This window comes from Capra hircus, chromosome 8, assembly GCF_001704415.2.
Source record: "Capra hircus breed San Clemente chromosome 8, ASM170441v1, whole genome shotgun sequence".
Classification (NCBI taxonomy): Eukaryota; Metazoa; Chordata; class Mammalia; order Artiodactyla; family Bovidae; genus Capra; species Capra hircus.
In genome coordinates, this window is record NC_030815.1 from 46,176,277 (window position 1) to 46,201,898 (window position 25,622).

The following is a 25,622-nucleotide window of genomic DNA, read 5'->3' on the forward strand; positions in this document are numbered from 1 at the left end:
AAAGGCAGGTATCAAAGTTATTTTTCTTTGACTTTCTTCTTCTTTCCCTAAGAATTATTTTTGGAGGAAATATTTTTCAGTTTAAACATGTATTAAGGTAGGGTTTCAGTTCGTTGTGCTGTACTAATTTACGTATAGGATAGTACATAACACTGTTGTGCATAGTAGGTGATAAACCATGTTCACGTTTTGACTTTATTTTCCATGGGATTAAATTAAATACATCCTTTTGTTAGGGTTTTGTGTACCAATATTTGTTTACATCCAGCCTAGCTTAAGTTAGAAAGTATTAAAGAAAAGAACAATAAGATTTTCTTTCATTGCTGAAAGTGTGAAAACCCCAGTGCTTCTTGTGTAGCAGTTTTCTTGCCAGTGAAAGAATGAAGATAATGAAGTTAAAGAATATGTGTTTGGCTAAAAAAAAAAAAAAAAAAGTCAGATGGTATGTAACTAGGTTGAGAACATTTTCTTTAAAATGTGACTTTATCAAAACTTGGACTTGTTCCTACTTTGCTTTGGAGCATCCTCATCAAGTACATGTCTCGTTGCCAAGATCTTCACACAACTGGAGTAACCTTCGTAGAGCCATGTGCTCTGGAAATGGTCAGACTGGTCTGTGGTTTTTGTTCATTAAACAAATATTTATTGAGCATCTGCTATGTTCCAGACACTGCTCTAGGACCTGGGGGCATAGTAGTAAAGTAAACAAGGAAATACCTCTGCCTTTGAGTGTTCTAGAGGAAGGAGACAGACAAACTTAAAAATAGGAATGTTATATAGTATGTTAAGGGGCACTTCAGAGAAGGCAATGGCAACCCACTCCAGTATTCTTACCTGGAGAATCCCAGGGATAGGGGAGCCTGGTGGGCTGCCATCTATGGGGTCGCACAGAGTCGGACACAACTGAAGTGACTTAGCAACAGCAGCGAGAGGCAATTAAATGAGATGGAAAATAATAAATTAGGGTATAGAGAAAAAGGAGTACCAGAGGAGGGGCGATTGTTATTTGAAACAGTGTAGTCAGAATAGGCCTAATAGAAAAGGTAATATCTGGGCAAAGACTTAGAGGTGAGAGAGTGAGACGTGAGATTATATGAAAGAAAAGCCACTGTAGGCAGAGATCAGCACATTCAAAGGCCCTGGGGTGGTAGCAAACTTACTACACTCCAGGAAAGGTAAAGAACTCAAGTGTGTCCTCAAGACTCAGAGTGAGTGAGGAGAAAGGCGGGAGGAATCAGAGAGGTAAGAGAATGAGCAGGAGTTATGTAGAGCCTTATATGTTGTCAGGCTTTCAGCTCTTACTCGGAGTGAAATGCTAACTAGTGGAGGGTTTTGAACAGGGGAATGGTAAAATTTAGCTGTTGCTTTAGAAAGTTTACTATGGATGCTATGTTTAGATTGCAGAGAACTAGGGTAAAAGCAGGCAGACTTGTTGGGAGGTGTTGGATTAATCCAAGTCAGAAATAATACTGGCTCAGATTGGGAGGTAGCAGTGGAGGCGGCAAGGAGAGAAGTGATTGGATTCTGGACATATTCTGAAGGTAGGACCAACAGAAATCCCTGACCATCTGGATGTGAAGAGTGAAAGGATATAAAGAATGGCCAGGTTTGGGGCCTGGACAACTAAAAAGGGTAGGGTAAGCTTTAGAGTGAGGCTGTTAGGAGTGTAGTTTTAACCATGTTCAGTTTGAGATATCTACGTGACAATAAGAGGAGATTACTTTCAATAACAAGCCTGGATTTTAGGAAAGAGGTTGAAAATTAAAATTTGAGATATAACAACACATATAGTATTTCAAGCCATGAAATAAGATGAGATCACCAAAGAAGTGAGCGAGAACGGAGAGATTCAAACACTGGGTCTTGGAGCACTCCAAGATCAAGAGGTCAGAGAAGAAAAGGTGAGCTAGCAAAGGAGTGACCAGTGAAGTGGGAGAAAAACCAGGAGAGGTCAGCATCCTGCAAACCAAAATGAGAAGGTCCTTCTAGGAAGCAGGAGTGATCTACTGTGTCCAGTGCTACTAATGACAAGAACGACAAGAGCTGAAAACTGACCCTTGGTTTTAGTAATGAGGGTGTCATTGGCGAGCACAGCAGACACATGAGAGTATCCCAGCAGTTTAGAGTAGATCATGCGGGTGACTGGTTGACAAAGCCCATGACTGACTGCCCAGTTTGGCAGGGTGGTAACTTTACTGAGTGAAACACTGAGGAAGGGCTTGCACAGTGTGCAAGATCTGATAAGACCAAATGGGGCAGGACTTTTTCTCCCACTCTTATAATAGCCCGTTGGATTCTCAGATCTGTGGAAATGAGGGAAAGGAAAAGGAGGAATGCCTTGAAGGAGCAAGGATGGAGCCTCTGATCATTGGAGCCCAATTCTGGTTGGGGTGTCTCAAGCATTGCCTTTTGAGAAATGAAAAGACTTCATTGAGTAACCTTGAAACTTTAAAGATGCTCTAGAAGCCATTTCATTTGTATGCAATATTTGGGAACTTTTTTTTCCCCTCAGTGCAGCCATTGATTTCCATGTGAAATAACAGAGAGATAACACTATGTAAAAATTTTTACATCATGTATGTAAAAAAATCAATATTGGCAAAGAAGATGATGCAGTTGGATATAAAAATTTGTGCATATTTTTCATGTTGAAGAGATATAAGCTTTTCATCAAATGAGGAAAGGTTAAGAACTATTTATATAGAGTCCACGGCTTTTTAAAAAAATGAGCCACAGGTACCTAGAATTATATTATGGGTGTATTATTCTGGAAATTACTATTATTATATTGCTTATTTTAGTGGCTCCATGGTAATTTTTTAACACCAACCACCTCTTTTTTATGTTGGGGGGCTGACTTGTAGTTGTGTCCCATTTCTGTAGTATGAATACTTCCATTGTAGACCCTTTCAAACTACCAAAGTGAAGCCATTTGGACCTACCAACCGAACTCACATAATTGACTGTTGGAGCCAGTGGAAACAGGTTCCAACACACCACTGCATTATTTACGTGCAGATTAATCCTGCCTCTGCCTAAAACAAGCAAATTAAAAAATAAAATAAAAAACTAAAATTAGGAACGGAAAATGGAAATGTAAAGTGTTATATAATTAACATATAGTATATAGTGTATGATGTATAAAGTATAAGATATAAATATGTTAAATGTCACAAATAATTATATTAAATATTGGTAGACTGTGTGGATCACAATAAACTGTGGAAAATTCTTAAGGAGATGGGACTACCAGACCACCTTACCTGCCTCCTGAGTAATCTGTATGCAGGTCAGGAAGCAACAGTTAGAACTGGACATGGAACAACATACTGGTTCCAAATCGGGAAAGGGGTACGTCAAGGGTATATATTGTCACCCTGCTTATTTAACTTCTATGCAGAGTACATCATGCAAAATACCAGGCTAGATGAAGCACAATCTGGAATCAAGATTGCCGGGAAAAATATCAATAACCTCAGATACTCAGGTGACACCACACTTATGGCAGAAAGTGAAGAAGGGCTAAAGAACCTCTTGATGAAAGTGAAAGAGGAGAGTGAAAAAGTTGGCTTAAAGTTCAACATTCAGAAAACGAAGATCATGGCATATGATCCCATCACTTCATGGCAAGTAGATGGGGAAGCAATGGAAACAGTGACAGACTTTATTTTGGGGGCTCCAAAATCACTGCAAATGGTGACTGCAGCCATGAAATTAAAAGATGCTTGCTCCTTGGAAGAAAAGCTATGACAAACCTAGACAACATCTTGAAAAGTAGAGACATTACTTTGCCAACAAAGGTCCGTTTAGTCAAAGCTCTGGTTTTTCCAGTAGTCATGTAAGGAAATGAGAGTTGGACTGTAAAGAAAGCTGAGTGCCGAAGAATTGATGGTTTTGAACCGTAGTGTTGGAGGAGACTCTTGAGAGTCCCTTGGACTGCAAGGAGATCCAACCAGTCAATCCTGAATATTCATTGGAAGGACTGATGCTGAAGCTGAACCTCCAATTCTTTGGCCACTTGATACGAATAACTGACTCGTTGGAAAAGACCCTGATGCTGAAAAAGATTGAAGGCAGGAGGAGAAGGGAATGACAGAGGATGAGATGGTTGAATGGCATCACCTACTTGATAGACATGAGTTTGAGCAAGCTCTGGGAGTTGGTGAAGGACAGGGAAGCCTGGTGTGCTACAGTCCATGGGTCGCAAGAGCAACTGAATTGAACTGAAATATTGTGCAATTATATTTTCAAGAAGTATCACAGAAAAATATCAGGAAAGCAGGGTGGAAAACATATTTGAATACATGTTACATGTGGACATATGTCACACACATTATTTAATTCTCATAACTCTGTAGCACAGGTTTAGTAACCATTATTTTTAAACTCAGGGAGATAGTGAAGAACAGGGAAGCCTGGAGTGCTGCAGTTCATGGGGTTGCAAAGAGTCAGACGCAACCTAGCAACTGAACAACAACAAATTTTTAAACTGAACATAGATTCAGACGGGATAATCCATTAGATCACAGTCACACAGACAATAACTATTAGAACCAAGACTTGAACCTCATCTACCTGACCATTCCCCTAAACCAATGATGGAAGCTAAAAATATTGTCCACGGATTAGTAGGATAAATTCTCATGTTAATTACCACCTCAGTGGCACAATACTAGTATATTAATTACTTCCTGTATATTAAACTGAATTATAAATTATTACATGAAGACACTTATTTTGATGGTTAAAATATTGTAGCATATTTATCTTTCTTGAATTATACACATTCTCCAAAATTATGAACTCCTTTATCAGTACTGTAGTCAAGTCATTCATTGACTCTAATTTGTTTCCAGGAACAGTACTCAGAACAGAAATGAGGGGCAGAATAAATTCGGAGTATGGGGTTAACTGGAGAAGGCAATGGCATCCCACTCCAGTACTCTTGCCTGGAAAATCCCATGGACGGAGGAGCCTGGTAGGCTGCAGTCCCTGGGGTCGCTAAGAGTCGTACACGACTGAGCAACTTCACTTTCACTTTTCACTTTCATGCATTGGAGGAGGAAATCGCAACCCACTCCAGTATTCTTGCCTGGAGAATCCCAGGGACGGGGAAGCCTGGTGGGCTGCCGTCTACGGGGTCGCACAGAATCAGACACGACTGAAGCAACTTAGCAGCAGCAGCAGCATGGGGTTAACAGATACAAACTGCTATACATAGAATAGATAAGCAACAGGGATTTACTGTATAACACAGGGAACAGTATTTAATATATTGTAACAATCTATAATGGAAAATAATCTGCATATATATATGTTAGAAGAGAATATGATGTGTCCTTTTTAACAATACCTGATGTTCCATTGCTCTCAAGGCTACTACATGTACATCGAGGCTTCCCACTTGGTATATGGACAAAAAGCAAGACTCTTGTCCAGGCCTCTACGAGGAGTCACTGGGAAACACTGCTTGACCTTTTTCTACCACATGTATGGAGCAGGGACTGGCCTCCTGAATGTTTATTTGAAAAAGGAAGGCGACAGTGAAGAGTCTCTCTTGTGGAGAAGAAGAGGTGAACAGAGCATCTCCTGGCTACGGGCTCTGATTGAATATAGCTGTGAGAGGCAGCACCAGGTAAGCCAAGAGAGACAAGAATCAAATGATGGGAAATGTGCCTATACTCTTCTGATGCTCTTTCTTTTTCTTGCTACCATCAAGAATGTTTTGTTCTTTTTCAGGGTCAAAGATAGAGGCAGTACTTGTTTAAGAGCAAACATAATTAGTCTGTATTGATTGAACTTAAGCAATGAAAGGGAAATTAGAAAGAGAGAGCTTTGGGTATTTATACATAGAGTAATTTTTGTAACTCAATAGTGAAACTGTAGCTATTTTCATCTTGGTACATTTTGAGTGTCAGTTATAGTCTGTGTCCTGAAAACCTCTAAAACAGAGCTTCTCTTTTTTCTAAACCTGGTATTACCTAATTAGTTGCTGCAGCTGCTTCTTTAATTCATCATTAGCCATATGCAAGGGCTGCTGTTGTAAGCTTCTATTTAACAGAGTACATGATCCAGAGTAAAATTTTAAGCCTCTGTCTGCACTGATGCAAAAGAAACAATCTTGATCCTATGTCCTGGGCCTCCCTTGAGTCTGCTCACAGGCAGTAGGAGACTTCCTTCCTGCAGGATCCCAATTATAACGGAATCTGAACAGCAATAAGAAGGAGCCTTTTCAATTCCGGTGGGTGAGATCAAGCAGCCAATTAGCCTAGGAATCAGCAGAAGCCTCCTAAAAGCCTGTGACAAGTCATGTTTGACTCTCTTGTGACCCCCATGGCCTGTAGCCTGCCAGGTTCCTCTGTCTATGCGATTTTCCAGACAAGAATCAGGAGTGGGTTGTCATTCATTCTCCAGGGGATTCTCCCAACTCAGAAGTGGAACCCGTGTCTCCTGCATTGGCAGACAGGTTCTTTACCGCTGAACTAGCAAGGAAGCCTTTACCTGCCTACCATGAGTCAAAGCTCCAGAAAGTTCTGGGCAGATAACATTAGACCCTTGACTGTTCCTGAAATTGCTGTATAGAATTCCAGGAGTGACCTTTAGCTAAAAGCCCTACTTCCTCCTCATCCTTGCTTTTGGACCAGAGTACCCCTTAATGTTAACCACTGCCTACTTGGCTTAAGCAAGTCTTCCCAGGAAGAAGTATCCAAAATAAAGACATTATTTTATGCCACCCCTTAACCAAAATTGATTTTCTACAGATCTAAATAGGAACGGCCAGGTTGCAGTGCCATCTAGGTTGCTATTGCTAAGAACAAATAACAGAGGGAAGATGCACATTATTCAAGGATGGCCCATTATCTTGGTGTGGATAAAACTATCTAAACATTTAGTAAAGGAAAACATATAGCCCCAGGAATAATTTTGATAGTGATTTAATGCCTGCTTACAGAAAGAAAATGGATCACTCATAAACTTCCTTATATCACTGATAATCATTCAGAGGTGATGGATTAATTTTTTTAGGTTATCATGGCACTCACACTATTCAAAGGTCCTCAAGGTGTGGTCCTGACACCAGCAGCAACACCTGAAATGTATATTCATCTAAAATGAAACTCACCTGCAATGCACACTCCCAGGCCCTGCCTCAGAACTGCTGAACCAGAAACTATGGGGCTTAGGGCCCTCCAATCTGTCTTAACAAGAATTGTGGTGATTCTGGAGCATTCTAAAGATGGAGAATTTGTGTCACAGATGGAACAAATCTGAGTTTCTCAGGCAGAGCCTGAGCCTTGATGTTTTCTAAAACGCCCAAATGGTGCTGATGCACAAGAGCTCTAGGACTTGAGATCTGTGGAACAGGTGACTTCACAGCATCTGAGCCCTGGGTATAGGTCCTTGCATATACTAGACTTGCCAGGTGATTTGTTGTCTGAAAATTTTTTTGAGCACAAAGTAGTGAGGCACCTTGGGTGGCATCTTGGGATATTTAAGCTCAAAGGGTGAAAAATGACCTGAGAGATTTTTGGCTCCCAATTTGGGAAAAAAGATTCCAGATCATTCCTTTAGGCTTAGAATGGAATGGATATGAATCTGCCATGAGGAATGTTCTTCTTGATTTTGTGATTCCCTCAGGAATCTCAAATAACTATCTGGAGACCAGGATGAACTAGTCTCTCCAAAACATCCTAGTGTCTAATAAAACACAGAGACACCCATGTGCTAATGGCCATCTTCCGTGTGCCAAGCACTCACAGCGCTAAAAGCTGTGCATAAGTTCTTCCAGTTGACCTTGTAGCTCTTCTTTAAAGATGGGGAAAACTAAATGTCCAGCTGGTAAGCGGCGGAGTGAGAACTCAGTCCCAGATCTAACTGGTTCCAATGTTTGCATCCCTAAGTCCCTGTTTTACACTCTCTCCTGCCATAGAAGTCCCAACATATACTCATTGCCCTGGATGTCACAAGCACTGGGTGATCTTGGAGAAACGTCAGTCTCTCTGAGACTGTTTGTGTTAGTTGCTCATTCATGACCAACTCTTTGCAACCTCTTGGACTGCAGCCTGCCAGGCTCCTCTGTCCATGAAATTCTCCAGGCAAGAATACTGGAGTGGTAGGCATTCCCTTCTCCAGGGTATCTTCCCATCCCAGGGATTGAACCCTGGTCTCTTGCCTTACAGGCAGATTCTTTACCATCTGAGCCACCAGGGAAGCCTGTTAATACATTTTCAAAATGGGGTAATAATGCCTGCCATGCTGACATCACTAAAGTGACAGTCAAATGAGGTTATGTTTGTGAAAGGGTTTTATAAACTTTAAAGTACCAAACTATAAAAAAGATTAATTGTTTCTAGAAATATATTCTTTCCCAAATCTTTCTGGTCTTTATAACCATGGCAGACCTGGTATTCTCAATAGCTATATCAGTTATCAGTCTGAGCTACTATAGGAGCTCAGGCCAAAATCTCTCTTTTCAGTAAGTATTTATTGACCATTTACTCTTTTTAAGTGCTGAGGATACTGCAATGAACATAGCATATAGTTCTTACACTTTTTAAGTTTGCGTTCTAGTGGTGGGGGAGAGGTAGAAAATGTGAAACAAAAATATATAATGTAACATCAAGTGATAGTAAGTGCTATGAAAAAGAGTAAGTCAAGCTGATCAGGTAATGAGGTCAAAGTATCAGGAAATACTCATGAAAGGCCTTGGAGGACATGGTACAGTTTGAAATTTATTTCAAGAGCAATAAGAAACCATTAGAGGCTTTTAAGGTAATATGTTCTGATTTATACTTTTAAATGATCATTCTAGCTACTACCTGGAGCTACTTACTACATAGACTATGGTGGTGGGGCTGGTGGGTGAGGAGACTTTGGGAGCTACCGCAGTGGGCTTCGGAGAAGGCAATGGCAACCCACTCCAGTGTTCTTGCCTGGAGAATCCCAGGAACGGGGGAGCCTGGTGGGCTGCAGTCTATGGGGTCGCACAGAGTCGGACACTTAGCAGCAGCAGCAGCAGTGGGCCTGGCAACAGAAATGGTGGGCGGGGCTGTGCAGCAGAGGTGAGATGTCGTCAGAAAGCCCACAGGACTTCCCTCCTTGTGGAAAGTGGGGTTTGAGAGACAGAGAGGAGCCAGGATGACTCCAAAGTTTTGGCCTGAGCAACTGCTAGAATGGAGTTGCTGTTTATCGAGATGAGGAAGACCTTAGGTGGAGCAGACCTGGAAGAAGGAAGGCAGCTGATGCAAGAGGCAAATTAACAGTTACTTTTGTTTTTAACACACATAGTTTTTGATCTTACTAGACATCCGGTGGCACCCCACTCCAGTACTCTTGCCTGGAAAATCCCATGGACGGAGGAGTCTGGTGGGCTGCAGTCCATGGGGTCGCTAAGAGTCGGACACGACAGAGCGACTTCACTTTCACTTTTCACTTTCATGCATTGGAGAAGGAAATGGCAACCCACTCCAGTGTTCTTGCCTGGAGAATCCCAGGCACGGGGAAGCCTGGTGGGCTGCCGTCAATGGGGTCGCACAGAGTCGGACACGATTGAAGCGACTTAGCAACAGCAGCAGCAGCAGTAGCAGACATCCAAAGTGGGTATGTCGAATGAACAGTGGGCTGTGAGCCAGGCGATCAGGAAAATGCACAGAACTAGAGAAGTCAAGTCAACCTGTAAGAGTGGGCAGGTATTGATTTTTAGAATACTGTGGTACTGCTGCCATTTGTGATTTATCTTGTAGGGCAGCAGTCCCCAACCTTTTTGATACCAGGGACCAGTTTTAAGGAAGAAATATTTTTTCGCAGATAGGGGGGCAGGGGATAATTTTGGATGATTCAAGCACATTTATTGTGCACTTTATTTCTAATCTAATGCCGCCACTGATCTGCCAGCATTGAAACATGTATATTATCATATGTGAAACAGATCGCCAGTCCAGGTTTGATGCCTGAGACAGGGTGCTCAGGGCTGGTGCACTGGGATGACCCTGAGGGATGGGATGGGGAGGGAGGTGGGAGCAGGGTTCAGGATGGGGAACACATGTACACCCATGGCTGATTCATATCAATGTATGGCAAAAACAACTACAATATTGTAAAGTAATGAGCCTCCAATTAAATAAATTTTAAAGAAAAAGACAGGAGGTACTAGTCTGCTGCTTGGAGGCTGTAGACCCCCAATATAGGAGAAGTATGTGGGTGGCCTCTGGATGATATTCCAGTCATCAGATTTTCTTTGTAGAAAAAAATGTATGAAGTAGCAAAATTTCAATCATGTCCTTTCCTAAGGGATTTATTAAAGTGCTAAGCAGAACCTGACTCACTGTTGATCAAAAACACAGAATGATTTTATTTCCTTTGAATTCCTTGCTTACCTTTCCTCCTCTGCTCTCAGGTGTTTTCCTCCTGATTTCTTATCTTTTGATGTCATTGAAAGAGACTGTTAGACAAATTCTCAGCTCACTGAAATAGTTCTGTCATTCATATTGTTCATTATACTGCCTGACATTTAGTAGGAATTATTATGTGCTGGTACTGAACTAAGACCAGGTCTTCAAATTTTCTTGCTTATAGTGCCCTTAATCTCAATAATTTTTTCCTGGTGCCCCTGGACCAAAAGATAGCTAATGTTCCCTTTATCAAGTAGTTGAGTCAAAACTGTAAGTATTTATGTCCTAATGACTTGAGCTTCCCAGGTGGCGCCAATGCAAGAGATAGAGATGCAGGTTCGATCCCTGGGTTGGGAAGAGTCCCTGGAGAAGGCATGGCAACACACTCCAGTATTCTTGCCTGGAGAATCCAATGGACAGAGGAGCCCAGCAGGCTACAGTCTATAGGGTTGCACAGAGTCAGACACAGCTGAAGCGACTTAGCATGCATGCATAATGACTTAGTAACCATTTGAAAATAAAATACACTTAAACTGAAAGAAAAAGTTGCATTTTTATCTAATTCTAAAATAACCACAATTATTTAATAGGATTTTTACAAATACAAATAGGGGAATAATACAAAGGGGAAATCGTAATGCTATAAAATGGTTATCACTCAAATATTTAGGAAATTCAAAGGAGAGGGTTGTATGAAATCAAGGTTTTGGCCCAACAATAGACTATTCAGAATATAATTCCATCAGGTGATTTTTCTGTTGTACTTCCATTGCAGAGTTGGAGGTCAAAAAACAGATTTCACTGCTGTCCAGAAAACCAAAACAGTTATTAACTACATTCATATATCCTCCTATCTAGATGTATTAGGACACTTTTTCCTCTTCTTACCATTTATCTGAATTCTTGTTTAGGGTTATATCTTTAGAATTTCTATTAATGTTATCTTGCCACGTTTCTGTTGTTAAAGCTTCTCTGAGTCATGAAATTCAAGATAGTTTCATATGCTTATTAATTATCCACTTTATATTGTTTATTTAACTTAAATCATGAACTAGTCCAATGGGAGTAATTTGCTCATAAAATTAGTAGAGCAAATGTGTCTTCTAGACAATTTTCATTATCCACAAGCCTCCCTGGAGTATTCCATGGTTTATTAGCTGTTATTAAAGTGTTTTTAGAGCTGATAATATATTTTCCCTAGAACCTGAATATTTGATCAGTTATTTTCTTCTAGGATCTAAAGTCATGAAACTGGTTTCCTCTTTTTCTTGGGCTGCGTCTTGGATGTTATGGTATTTAACGTGATCAGTGAACCATTGTCTTTTTGGTAAATTTAACTATTATACAGTGCTGTTCATACTTGGGTCTCATCTGTTGTTTTAATTCTCCCACCTAGAACTAGTACAGAGGTAGATTTAGGGACAGACTATGGAAGCTGAAGCTTCAGGGCCCTTCACTTTCACAGGGCCTGTGAGTGACAGGAGTAGCATTCTAGGTAGCAAGGGAAAACAGGTCACCACCTAGAGGCATTTCTTGGTGGACATTCCTGGGAAATTGCCTAAAGAGGTCTCAGAAGAAAGGAACTTGAATTTCCAAGCCTCCAGTAATTTGTTGTGAATTTCTTTACATTCCAAATAAGAATTCCCTTTTGTACCTAAATTTGAATTGGTGATTTTGTATTCTTTTCCTGAAAGTGGGCCCCGGAGAATAATCTAAGCTTCCAAACCCACACAGCCTAGATCTGCCTCTGACAAGCATTGTTTTAGCAGGATGACTCTATTTCTAAATTCCTATTTCATTATTTTTCAGATAATTTTTGAAGCCATTCGGGGAGTGTCAGTAAGAAGTGATATTGCCATTGATGATATTAAATTTCAAGCAGGATCCTGTGCAGGTAACAATAGTTTTCCAAATTATTTAAGTTTGACTGAAAAGAGAATTTGCAGTAGTTTCAAATCATAAGAATGCAAATTCAGTATTTTCTACATTAAAAATAGAGAAAACTATTATTGTCTATTTGTCTTTCCTGACAGAAATGGAAGATAAAAGTCAGCAATCATCAGGATATTCTGAGGACTTAAATGAAATTGAGTATTAAGCAATGATCTGAATCGGATTAACTAAACAAAAGCCATACCTCTCTTCAATCAAAATGAAAACAAAATAATACTGGACAGTCTTAACCATTTCATAAGTTATAAAATGACTTCAGAGCACTCTTTTTCATTACTTTTGCAAAAAATACTGACTCAGGGCTTTTTTTTTTTTTTTTTTTTTCCTTTTTGCGTATGACAACTGTTACTACAAGTACAGGCTGCTGGTTTTATCTAGATCATACATCTTAACTTTGGTACCAGTTAAAAATACAAATGTACTATATTGTAGTCATTTTAAAGTATACAAATAAAGGGCACAATCAAATGAGATGTGCTCACTTAAATCTGCATTCAGTGAATGTACTGGGAAGAGAATAGGTCTTGTGGGTTTCCTTTTGAAGTTCAAGTATCATAAATATTTTTAAAGTAATAATGTGTGATGTCAGTAATATCTGCAGAATGAATGCAGTTTTTCACGGTAACAAGTTATTCTAAGAAAATAAAGGTTTTTTTCTATGTTTTATTCACAGAAATGGAGTATTAATTTTTAAATATGTTTACCATATGTGATAACAAAGGATCTTTTATCAGTGTTCCGGGATAAGTATTAATTAATGCTGTATTGCAAAGCAGTGCTACCTTCTTTTTTTTATTTTTGAAAGTCATTCTGAACACTTGGATAGAAATTGCACTCTTTTTTTTTTGTAAAGTAAGCTTGAAAATGTTTATGTACACACCCCCCTAAATTTTTCTAGTGTGTTAAACAATTTTACTGATTTTTAAAATGTATGTTTTGGTAATGTTTTGAGTTACATGAATTCAAACAGATGTAGTAAACTACTATCTTTTATTTTACATGTTTAGAAAATTATATAGACATGTTTATATATTCAAACAGCTATTATGAAATTATGATTACCTAATAAAAAATAATTTGAAAATCTCTCACTAGCAATTAACCTTCTTCAACATCTTTTTCTGTTTTTAAAAAATTTCTATTTTTATTCTTTGGCTAAGTAACACATGGGTGGTTCCCTGATGAGGGATCAGCACAAAGTATTAACCACCAGACTGCCAGGAAGTCCCAATATATTTTTTTGAATGAATATCTTCACTGTATAACTGCTGATTCTAATTTGAATCTCTACTCTGCTACAATTAAATGCTTCTTAATCCCTTTTGTTAGTGGCATAAGCACTGCAAACATAGATACCATAATTAATTTTTAAAAAGTGTTTCATTTCACATAAGTGATCTCAATTTTCTCCAAAATTGTATCTTATTAGAATGTAAACTCTGTGAATACAATGATTCCATAAATGAATGAAGTCATTCACCAGACTCTGCTTACAGATTACATAAACCCATGGTAATAATCAGCTTCCCAGGTGAAGCAGTGGTAAAGAATCTGCTTGCTAGCACAGGAGACGCAGGAGATGAGGGTTTGATTCCTGGGTCGGGAAGATCCCCGGAGAAGGAAATGGCAACCCACTCCAATTTTCTTGCCTGGGAAATTCCATGGACAGAGGAGCCCGGTAGACTACAGTCCATGGCGTTGCAAAAAGTCGGACACAACTGAGCAACTGCACAGGCACACGTGGTAATAATCATCGCTAATATGTATTGAATATTTATTATCATCAGACATTGTCCAAAGAGCTTTACATGAATTTGCTCATTTAATCCTATAACAATCCATAAGGTAGAGCTAGTGATGGTGGTTACATGTTGTAAGTAGGAAACTAAATCTGTTCAAGTTTAGCAACTAGTGTAGGGCTTGGCTTTGAACCTTGGTTTCACTGTTCTTTAAAAAAGAAATGGCAGGCCCAAAATGTAGTTACTTGTACTAAGTCCCACATCAGCAGACCAATTCTTAATAGCTAACCTAACTGCAGTTATAACCTTCCCTAGGATTGCAGTCTTAACAGATCAGTCTGGAATTTTCTGGTCAGCAGCAGTGAGGTAATCAGCCACATAGGCCCTTCCCATCCCTAAAAGGAAGATGAAGTAGTCCATTCTCTCCTTTTCCCTTTCCCCTCCTGTCTATAAAAACCTTCCATTTTGTAGAAATCCTTGGAACTCTTCTCTGCTCACTAGTTGGGATGCTGCCCAATTCATGAATTGTTCAGTAAAGCCTTTATATCATTACAGTCGACTTGGTTGAATTTTTACTCAACATTGCCAAACCTGTGATCTAATCCGCACAAGACTGACTCCTGAACCTCCCAGCTCCCCTACCAACTCCATTCCTAATACCTAAGGTTCCCAGTTTCCCACAGGTAGGATTTATTGGCTACCCTGGAGGTTGCCAAACCAGAAATACTACTTGGGATAGCAGCTTTGGAAAGTGGGGGGTAGGGGAGGGGGTGGGGTTGATGGTGGTAGTGTTGCAGGAAAGGGGACCCCTTCCAGGGCCCGAAACTGGGCTCTTGTCTAACACTCGGAAATGAATCGTCCAAGGAGACACATCTGCTGACAAAGCAAGAGATTTTATTGGGAAAGGGCACCCGGGTGGAGAGCAGTAGGGTAAGGGAATCCAGGAGAACAGTTTTGTCACATGGCTTGCAGTCTCGGGTTTTATGGTGATGGGATTAGTTTCTGGGTTGTCTTTAGCCAATCATTCTGACTCAGAGTCCTTCCTGGTGGTGCACACCTTGTTCAGTCAAAATGGATGCCAGAGAGAAGGATTCTGGGAGGTGGTCAGACAGGTGGTGTCTCCTTTTGACCTTTCCCGAACTCTTCTGGTTGGTGGAGGCTTGTTAGTCCCCTGTTCCTTACCAGGACCTCCTGTCATAAAACAACTCATGCAAATAGTTACTATGGCGCCTGGCCAGGGTGGGGCGGTTTCAATCAGTGTGCTTCCCCTAACAGCAGGGGTGGGAAGTAGACGGGGTAGGGGTTGGGGGCTAATTATTGACTTAGGGCAGAAAAAAAGGAAGTAACTATTACCATTTGTTGCTGAAATACAACGTGAAGTTCATAGAAGTTCATAGAAGAGAGGAGATGGAAGGTGAGCGGATTTACTTATCCTCTCTCGCTTATGCCCCTTTTGCATGTTTCACTGATTGGATGCCACTCTTCCTTTTCCAGGTTGTCCTTGGCCTTTATTTTAACTATATTTCACCTGGATGAAAATTTGCAAAGTATTGTAAGCACAGTATAGTTTTCTCAGGTTTAGAAATGCCACCGAGAAAGGCATACTAGCTAATAATTACTGCTTAACCATTTAAACCCAGTGTTAGCATTTATTCCAGTTCTCACCTAAACACACAAGTGCTTCAGATGGAAACTACTTTTTCACACAGATTGCCTTTTCTCCTATAATTTGCTGTTTGTGTTGGAAATTATTTAGAAGGGAGCAAAGGAAAGTCTAAGGAAAATAGGGCTCTGATGCAAGGTCTGGTTAAATGAGGAAGAAGAAAATGTTTAACAAAGATTTATTAAGAAATCTATGCTCCAGGTATTATACTAAGCGTGGAGATCACAAAAGTCCTCACATGTCAGCAAGGAAAATAGAGATCTAAACCTGTTATCATAAGCAGAGTGCCAAATTGGAGAAACCATATTCCCAGGGAGTGCTTAGAAAGGGCATCTGAGAGGCAGGGCAGGCCAAGCCTCCAGCTTGTCTGGGCAGAGCAGAGAGAACCAACACTAACAGAGTGTTCTGGTGTCTGGATGTCTTCTGTCACTCTGGGGGCTAAGGCATGGGCTCTTTGACTTCTCATGCAAGGGACGTGTTCTCCAGTGTGATTTAACCAGAACAGGGGAGTGGGGAGAATTTTTGTAACTGACCATTCTAATATTATTGTATTTTCAACACGCGGATTACTATAAAGAGATGAAATACAATGATTTAAGTGCATGGTTTCTAGATTCAGGCTGTCTCAGTTTAAATCCTGGCTTTGCTACTTACAGGATTTGTGACTGAAAGCAAGTCACTCCTACCACCTCTGACTCCTATTCCTAGTCTGCAAAACAGGGCAGCAAAATACTCATCTCTACTTCGTAAGGGTGCTGTAAAGATTAACTTAAATGAAGGTGATACATATGAGTCCTTAGTATCTGACACACAAAAGCATTTCTAGTTTATAAGGGTCGACTGAGATTTTTGGATATATCACAGTTGTTTTTATATAGCATTTCTCTACAAAGGAATTGTGAGTTTATAGTGCCATCTTAAGGATAAAGCAACCATATGCTCTTGTCATTTTTCATCTTTTTTTAAATTATTTGCTATTCAAGGCTCATTTTAATCAGCATGTGGGCAATGCCTTCCACTTTGCTCTTCCTCCTCCAGCCATTGTGCTGCTTACCTGTATTCATACCCCTCACAAGATTTATCATGCTAAACCTAAATTCTTGCTTTTACATCCATCTCAGGCTGGTTGCATATTCAGTTATGTACCCACTCTGCCTATCATATTCGACAAATATTGCTGAAGTAAATAAACAAATTCTCAATAAAGGCATTTAGTTTAGTACAAATACATATGTTGATTCATGAAGGATATAAGGATTCTCTTTGGCTTATCAAAATTTTATGGTCTGGAAATTGATGCACTAAAAGTTTAACTTAAAAATATGTCACTGGCCAGTTGGGGCACCTTGTAGAAACAAATATAAAGACTCTTTGGAAGGCTACACACTCAGCCCAGGCTGTACAAGTTTCCTACATATTAAACCACATGGAAGGGCTCACAATACAAAAGCACAAAACATTTAGTGAAACAATTCACTAGAAGCACAAATCAGATGTCAACAAACAGCAGAATGAGATCCCCAAGATGTCATGGTCCCCTTCCAGCTTGTCATCACTCTAACATCTGCTTTCATTATCATATCTCCTCTGCCTCCCTCCCTCTTATAAGGACCTTTGTGATTATATTGGTCCTACCTGGATGGTTCAATATAATCACCCCATTTCAAGATCTTTAATCACATCTGCAAATTCCCTTTTACCATGGGAGGTATTATATTCACAGACTTCAGGGATTAGGATGTGGGCATATTTGGGGAGCCATTGCTCTGCCTACCACAATTTTTGTTTGCTATTTTATCAGATCTCTTTAAAAGGCCAATTTTGGTTTTTCCTTTTCAACTCCATTTGCTTTATTTTCATAACTTATCTGGCAGGCTAAGACATCCAATATAGTGCTCAAAAGAAGTAGTGATAGTATCATCTTTCCAGAACTTGAGAATATTTCTAAACATTTCATCATTGAATATGAATTAGCTGAAGGTTTCTGGTATTGCCTTTTATTCATTAAATGAAGTTTTTTCCTACTCATAGTTTCCTAGAAACTTTAACCATCAATGTGTGTTGAAAATAATTAAATGATTTTTCCTGCTTCAGTCTCTCTCCTGCAGTCTTTTAATATGACGAATCATACTAATTGATTTGATTTGACAATAGTTAATCACCCTCAAATTCTGTAATAAGCCCATTTAGGTAATGACATATTTACTTTTTTAAACACTGCTACATGTGTGCAAATATGTTCATGAGTAAGACTGACAGAGAATTATCTTTAATTTCTTTAGAAATTAGGGGATTTAGACAAGGTTAGACTCATAAGCAGAGCTGAATGAAAAAATCTTTCTTCCCTTTTTCTATTCTCTGAAAAAGTAGGTAGGATTAGAGCAGTGGCTCTCAACTTGGGCACTTTTATCCTTTAGGAGACATTTGTCAAAGTCTGGAGAACTTTTCGGTTATCAAAATTGGGGAGGCGTAACTTGCATCTAGTGAGTAGAGGCCGACAATGGTGCTGACTATCCTGCAATACACAGGACAGCTGCCTCCTTTTCCGCCAGCAAACAACTTTGCCTTACCCAAATTGTCAATGGTCAGTGGTGCTGAGGCTGTGATCTATTTTTGCATTCTGAAGTAATAATCACTCTTCTCATTTTGTACTTGAAATACTTTTTTTTTAAAAATTTTTTTTCAGAGAAGGCTTAAAAACTTATATAAGTTTCAGGCCCCATAGAACCTGGATGTCGTGGGAGAAAAAGAGGGCACTATATAGAGGGCAGGGGTTTGTGTGTGTGTACGTAGGGGAGGGGGAGAGAGAAATCATTGAGTCAAAACCAATGCTAGAAAAGGGCGTGGGTGGAAGAGAGAAATTTTGTTTTTAGACATAATTTTCAAATAATCACAGTTACTAAGAAATTAGACATAAGCAACAATTTCAAGAAACTGAAGCAAAGTAATTACTGTGGTACATGATCTAGCAGTTTTAATTCTTGATACCTATCCTAGAGGAATGTTACTACATATACATGAAGACAGGTCTGAGGATATTCCCTGAGTAGTGCTTGTAAAAATGAAAAATTGGAAGCAATCTACTTGTCAAATCATTTGAGTAGTGGATAAAGTGTGATATTTTCATACAAAACCTCTATAGCAGGTAAAAGGGAGCCAGACTTATCAATATATCTGTCAACATGGCTACATCACAAAAATATATTTTTGAACAGAAAAAGAAGTTGCATAACTATTCATACCATATTTTTATGTTAATACATTTAGATATGTATGCATGTAATACATTGTTTATATAATAATGCATTTACATAATGCTTCACACTCAAAATATGATTACATATTTTATATAGATAAAATGCATATAAATATTGAAACAGCCTTAAAAGACATTACATTACACACTGAACAAGTGTAAGATAGTTAATTCTGGAAGATAAGGAGTGCAGCAACAAGATTGAAGAAAAAAATGTTGAATGCACACAATTTTATCTGTATTCTAATTTTTAAGAGTAGAATATATTCATGTTATCTCACATGTAACTTTTAAAATAGATTTAAAAAGACAGTTACATTATGCCAGTTGTTTCAGGGTTAATACCTTTTTTTCTTTCCAGTTTTATTAAGATATAATTAACACATAGCACTAAGCTTAAGGTGTAGAGCATAATGATTAACCTATATACATCATGAAATGATCATCACAATAAGTTTAGTGAACATCCATCACCTCAGTTCAGTTCAAATCAGTCGCTCAGTCGTGTCCGACTCTTTGCAACCCCATTAATCGCAGCATGCCAGGATTCCCTGTCCATCACCAACTCCTGGACTTCACTCAGACTCACGTCCATCGAGTCAGTGATGCCATCCAGCCATCTCATCCTCTGTTGTCCCCTTCTTCTCCTGCCCCCAATCCTTCCCAGCATCAGAGTCTTTTCCAATGAGTCAACTCTTCACATCAGGTGGCCAAAGTACTGGAGTTTCAGCTTTAGCATCATTCCTTCCAAAGAAATCCCAGGACTGATCTCCTTCAGAATGGACTGGTTGGATCTCCTTGCAGTCCAAGGGATTCTCAAGAGTCTTCTCCAACATCACAGTTCAAAAGCATCAATTCTTCCGGCGCTCAGCCTTCTTCACAGTCCAACTCTCACATCCATACATGCCCACAGGAAAAACCATAGCCTTGACTAGATGGACCTTAGTCGGCAAAGTAATGTCTCTGCTTTTGAATATGCTATCTAGGTTGGTCATAACTTTCCTTCCAAGGAGTATGCATCTTTTAATTTCATGGCTGCAGTCACCATCTGCAGTGATTTTGGAGCCCATCATCTCATATAAATATAAAATTTAAAAGAGCGAAAATTTTCTCTTAAAACTTTCATATGTAACACACAGCAGTTTTACTTATATTTATCAAGTTTTATGTTACATCCCTAGTACTTATTATTCTTACAACCAGAAGTTTATACCTTGTGATCATCTTCATCTAATTTTCCCCTCTTCCCACCCTCTGCCTCTGGTAACCAGAAATCTGATTTTTTTTCCTGTGAGTTTGTTTTTTAATTTAAAAATAATTGACCTTAAAACCAACAAGCTTATGGGAGAGTTCAGCATCCCAGCTTGTAGAGATAATGAGATGAAATGTCACTCTCAGTTCCTGAAATCAAAAAATTCACTTATAATTTATGAAGCTGATATCAACAGATTTAGAACAGTGCTGACAATTACCAACTTTCTTTTCTATAGGAAGTAACTGGGTGTGAGGGAGAACGCTTACTCTCCCCCTAGATTTGAAATTGAGGGTAAATTCCTTCTGGAGTAATTTAATATTGTTTTCCCAGTTGATATCCTCCAAAGAAATGAAGGCCCATTTAGATCTAGGCTTCCTATCATGACATATCACAAAGAACACTTGAAACCTTACATTAATTCCTAACAATTTCTTGAATCTTTCAGTTGGATTTTGTATTCAAGAAATGAAAATTTGAGAAAGACACAAATCTGTTGAGACATTGATCCAGAATATAAAAATGAGTTATGAAAAAGTGCTTAGAGCAGCAACTTGTATATGATAAATGCTGTTAGTGTTAGAGATTACTACAGTCCATTCCAATACTAATGTAGCTACACCAAGAAGCAGCAGATATTTTGATTGTTTTCAACTTTAGTATGATGTTAGAAACCAATTTTTAAAAATCAAGAACTGCAGAGATAAGATATTTTTACCTCTAGCAGAATTTGTCTGGGGTTTTAGCTCTCTGTGAGAAAGGTGATCATTATCTTTAAACCAGAGGAGAATATTCCTGTTAACCTGTGAGGGTTCTTGTTAGAACTGGAAGAGAAAACTATCTCAGTCAGAGATGGCTCAGTGGAGTCCTAGTCCATGGCTCTTGCCCCTACCTTCCTGCTACTGTGGCATCATTATCCAGGGCTTGGAGTGAAGCCAAGAAACAAAGATGGCCTTCTGATAGTGAGGTGAAATATATTTATAATCCTTGACCCTACCCTGTCTGCCAGCTTTTTGTTTGCGTCAGTTTTAAAGCTTCTGCAGAATTGGAAAGCCATCACTAAAATTCCCCCTGCTCACTTATTCCTTGGTCAATAGAAAGTTAAATACAATTGCTTTGTCATGTCTATTAGCTAGCAAGGATGGCACAAGGAATTTAACTGATGACTGCACTTTAAATCGTGGATGTGATTCTGGTTAATTGATATTCCATTTCTAAAGAGCTCCTTCTACTTTTTAACACTACCCTTTTCAACAGTTTTCACCAGTGCACCTAAAGAAACCATATGTGGTTGGTTAATAAATACATGTCTATACCTTTATGAGTGTATGAAATTTTTGAAGACTACTAGGAAGCACTGGGCTTCCCAGGTAGTGCAGTGGTAAAGAATCCGCCTGCCACTTTAAGAGACGGTTCGATCTCCCGGGTTGGGAAGATCCTTTAAAGGAGGAAATGTCAACTCACTCCAGTAGGCTTGCCTGGGAAATCCCATGGACAGAGAAGTCTGGCAGGCTACGGTCAATGGTGCTGCAAGGAGTCAAATAGGTCTTAGAGACTGAGCATGCACAAGCTCGTATAACCTGCCAGCATCTGTCTGGTTCACGCTAACTTCCAGTCATACAGAGCCCAACAAAAGAGAAGTATTTAGATAAATTATACTACATCTGTTTGATGGAATGCTATGTAGTTACTTAAAACCATGTTACAGAAAAACATTTATTATTATTTATTTTTAATTAGAGGATAATTGCTTTACAATGTTGTGTTAGTTTCTGCTATACATCAGTGTGAATTAGCCATTAAGTGTATATATATATGCTCTCCCTCTTGAACCTCCTTCTCACCTAGAAAAATACTTCATGGCATAAAAAAATATTCATCTATTTCTGCTTTATTGACTATGCCAAATCCTTTGACTGTGTGGAGCACAGTAAACTGGAAAATTCTGAAAGAGATGGGAATACCAGACCACCTGACCTGCCTCTTGAGAAATCTGTATGCAGGTCAGGAAGCAACAGTTAGAACAAGACATGGAACAACAGACTGGTTCCAAATAGGAAAAGGAGTACATCAAGGCTGTATATTGTCACCCTGCTTATTTAACTTATATGCAGAGTACATCATGAGAAATGCTGGGCTGGCGGAAGCACAAGCCGGAATCAAGATTGCCAGGAGAAATTATCAATAACCTCAGATATGCAGATGACACCACCCTTATGGCAGAAAGTGAAGAAGAACTAAAGAGCCTCTTGATGCAAGTGAAAGAGGAGAGTGAAAAAGTTGGCTTAAAGCTCAACATTCAGAAAACGAAGATCATGGCATCCGGTCCCATCACTTGATGGGAAATAGATGGGAATACAGCGGAAACAGTGACAGACTTTGTTTTTTGGGGCTCCAAAACCACTGCAGATAGTGATTGCAGCCATGAAATTAAAAGACGCTTACTCCTTGGAAGGAAAGTTATGACCAACCTAGACAGCATATTAAAAAGCAGAGACATTACATTGCCAGCAAAGGTCCGTCTAGTCAAGGCTGTGGTTTTTCCTGTGGTCATGTATGGATGTGAGAGTTGGACTGTGAAGAAAGCTGAGTGCTGAAGAATTGATGCTTTTGAACTGTGGTGTTGGAGAAGACTCTTGAGAGTCCCTTGGACTGCTAGGAGATCCAACCAGTCCATCCTAAAGGAGATCAGTCCTGAGTGTTCATTGGAAGGACTGATGTTGAAGCTGAAACTCCAATACTTTGGCCACCTGATGCAAAGAGTTGATTCATTGGAAAAGACCATGATGCTGGGAAAGATCGAAGGCAGGAGGAGAAGGGAACGACAGAGGATGAGATGGTTGGATGGCATCACCGACTCAATGGACATGAGTTTGGGTGGACTCCGTAAGTTGGTGATGGACAGGGAGGCCTGGCATGCTGTGGTCCATGGGGTCACAAAGAGTCGGATACGACTGAGCAACTGAACTGAATTGAAATATATTAAGTGAGAAAAAGAGGGTTAAATAACAGTATATATAAGTTGTGCAGCATAATTCTACCTTTTTCAACAAAAGGACCATAACATATATACACAAAGAAAAAAGATATTAAAACATACACCAAAATCTTAACAGTGATCAGTCTGGGTAGAGGAATTATGAGTAATTTCCCCCTTGTGTATGTTTGTTTTTCTCTGTGTTTCCTAAATTTCTGCATTTAACACATGTTGTGCTTGTGGTTGGAAGTAAAACCAGTAACATTTTCCTTTTCAAAGGATGACGGTAGAGCATGACTGACTGACAATCTAGGCAAGAACTCACAATCTGTATGCATAATATGTGGTGTCATTTCCCGATAGCTCAGTGGTTAGATTCCACCTGCAAGGCAAGAGACACAGGAGATACGCATTAGATTCTTGGGTCGGGAAGATCCCCTGGAGGAGGAAATGGCACCCCACTCCAGTACTCTCGCCTGAAAAATCCCAGGGACAGAGGAGCCTGGTGGCCTACAGTCCATGGGGTCACAAACAGTTGGACATGACTGAGCATAAACACAAACACACACATACACATTTCCCAACTCAACTTTATAAGCACAATTTGAGTGGTTCACTGAGATCTAATGATAGTATAAAATGATTAGGTTGGTTTCCTGCTCTCAACCCTCAGTATCACTGCATGTATTATTTTACCATTGCTGCTAAGTCGCTTCAGTCGTGTCCGACTCTGTGCAGCCCGACAGACAGCAGCCCACCAGGCTGCCCTGTCCCTGGGATTCTCCAGGCAAGAACACTGGAGTGGGTTGCCATTTCCTTCTCCAATGCATGAAAGTGAAAAGTGAAAGGGAAGTCGCTCAGTCGTGTCGGACCCTTAGCATGGACTGCAGCCTACCAGGCTCCTCCATCCATGGGATTTTCCAGGCAAGAGTACTGGAGTGGGGTGCCATTTTACCATTAGGTTTCCCTAAATGTAATGATTTCTTCAAAGAATTTGACTCTTCTAAGGCTCTTGAAGCAGGTTACCAAGTCACTTCTCAAAAAGTTTGTACTAGCAATGTAGCAAATGAGGGTATAGTACCCTCCTAAGCCCTATTTTTAAAAAGATTATTTCCTGCCTTTTGAACAGTTTTAAAGGTATTATTTAATTTGCTGAAAAACTAAAAATTTTCTAACCACCAAGACATGTTCACATTTAAAAAAAAAATTTTATTCTTTCTTCGGTTACAACTTTTAAAGAGTACAGATTTCAGTTGTGTGAGAAGAAGCAGGGGCTTGGGAAAGGAGCATTTATCCTGAAGTGGGGAATCAGGGTTTTCTGCAATAGCTTTCTAAATGCCCTCCCAACTTCCATGCTTGACTCTGAGGAATCAGAAACCAGAGTGCCCCATTTAAAAACTTGAATCAGATCTTGTCTCTCTCCTGCTTAAAACCATCCAATGGCTTCCCATTGCTTTTAAAATAAAATGCATGATGGGCAAGGCCCCCCTAAGCAAGCTTGCTCACTTCAGTACAGCCTAGCCGGCCTTCCCTTTGTTCCTCATTCTGCTGGTTTCCACCTCAGAGCCTCTGTCCTTGCCTGGAATGCTTTTTTCTCATTTCCTCCGCTAGCTCCTTCTCCAGGATTTAGCTCAAGTATCACTTTCTCTGACAGGCCTTCCCTGCTTCTTACATTCATTCTGTTTTTCCCTTCATGACACCTATCACCGCCTGGAATTACCTTGATCCTATGTAGGTTATCTTGTTCTTTTCCTGTCTTCCACACCAGAACGTAAGCTCTGAGACCTGCTTGCCTGGCTCCCTCACTGCCTCAGCCTAGCCTACTGTAGATTTGACATTATTAGAGTGAGTAAAGACCTGCAGAGGCCTCAGTGAACCTCACCTTTGATAAGGGATTTAACTAGATGAACGTGACTAGGTTTAAGTGGAAGCATCCTCTCAACGATGCCAGCGTGCTCTCTGGGGCATTTCTAGAAAGTTCGAAGGAGGAATTCTTACTAGGGAACTAGGGAGAGGGGGTGGTGGTGGGGGTAGTGAAGAAAACCTGTGCGGTGCAATCTTTACACCTGTTGGAGAGCGCAACAGACACGAGCGCTATGTTTTAAGGGAAGAGCTGGCATAGAGTCATTTGAAAGCTTGCATTGTTGGGATTTTTGTTTTGACACGGGGACCTGATTAAAAGCACAGTCAGAAGATGAAGAGGTCCCGCGCTCCCTCCCCTCGTGGATGTTTCCTGGAGCGCTGAAAAGGCTTTCAAACCATTAAATGCAGCTGACATTTTTTTCTGAGTTAAAAAAAAAAATCGGCAAAATGCAGAAACGTACAGACCAGTCCAGTGTGCCACCCCGTCCGATGCCCGCCAGCTCGCGTCTCCCAGGACCCGCAAGGGGC

At 39.9% G+C, this 25,622-nt stretch overlaps 1 protein-coding gene and 1 long non-coding RNA gene across 4 annotated transcripts in view; one reads left to right on the forward strand and one right to left on the reverse strand.

The window, feature by feature from the left end:
• The window catches only part of MAMDC2 (MAM domain containing 2), a 163,746-nt gene extending 150,315 nt beyond the window's left edge, over positions 1 to 13,431 (forward strand). The window contains exons 12-14 of one of the 2 annotated variants that reach the window (XR_001295975.2): positions 5,376 to 5,635; positions 12,201 to 12,285; positions 12,425 to 13,428. Coding sequence is in view for 1 of the 2 variants with exons in the window: in XM_005683720.3 (XP_005683777.2) it covers positions 5,376 to 5,635; positions 12,201 to 12,285; positions 12,425 to 12,489 (410 nt within the window). In the remaining variant the exon portion in view is untranslated. Of the gene's footprint in view, positions 1 to 5,375; positions 5,636 to 12,200; positions 12,286 to 12,424 lie in introns of both variants that reach the window. The other variant, XM_005683720.3, reaches the window with a different exon arrangement.
• LOC102187766 lies at positions 15,231 to 25,619 on the reverse strand. 2 transcript variants are annotated; one of them, XR_001918438.1, is made up of 4 exons: positions 25,556 to 25,619; positions 23,557 to 23,613; positions 15,437 to 15,611; positions 15,231 to 15,274 (listed from the first exon to the last, which is right to left on the reverse strand). It is a non-coding gene; the product is annotated as an uncharacterized LOC102187766 (long non-coding RNA). The 2 variants fall into 2 exon arrangements; XR_310217.3 differs by lacking the exon at positions 15,231 to 15,274 and having other exon boundaries at positions 15,279 to 15,611.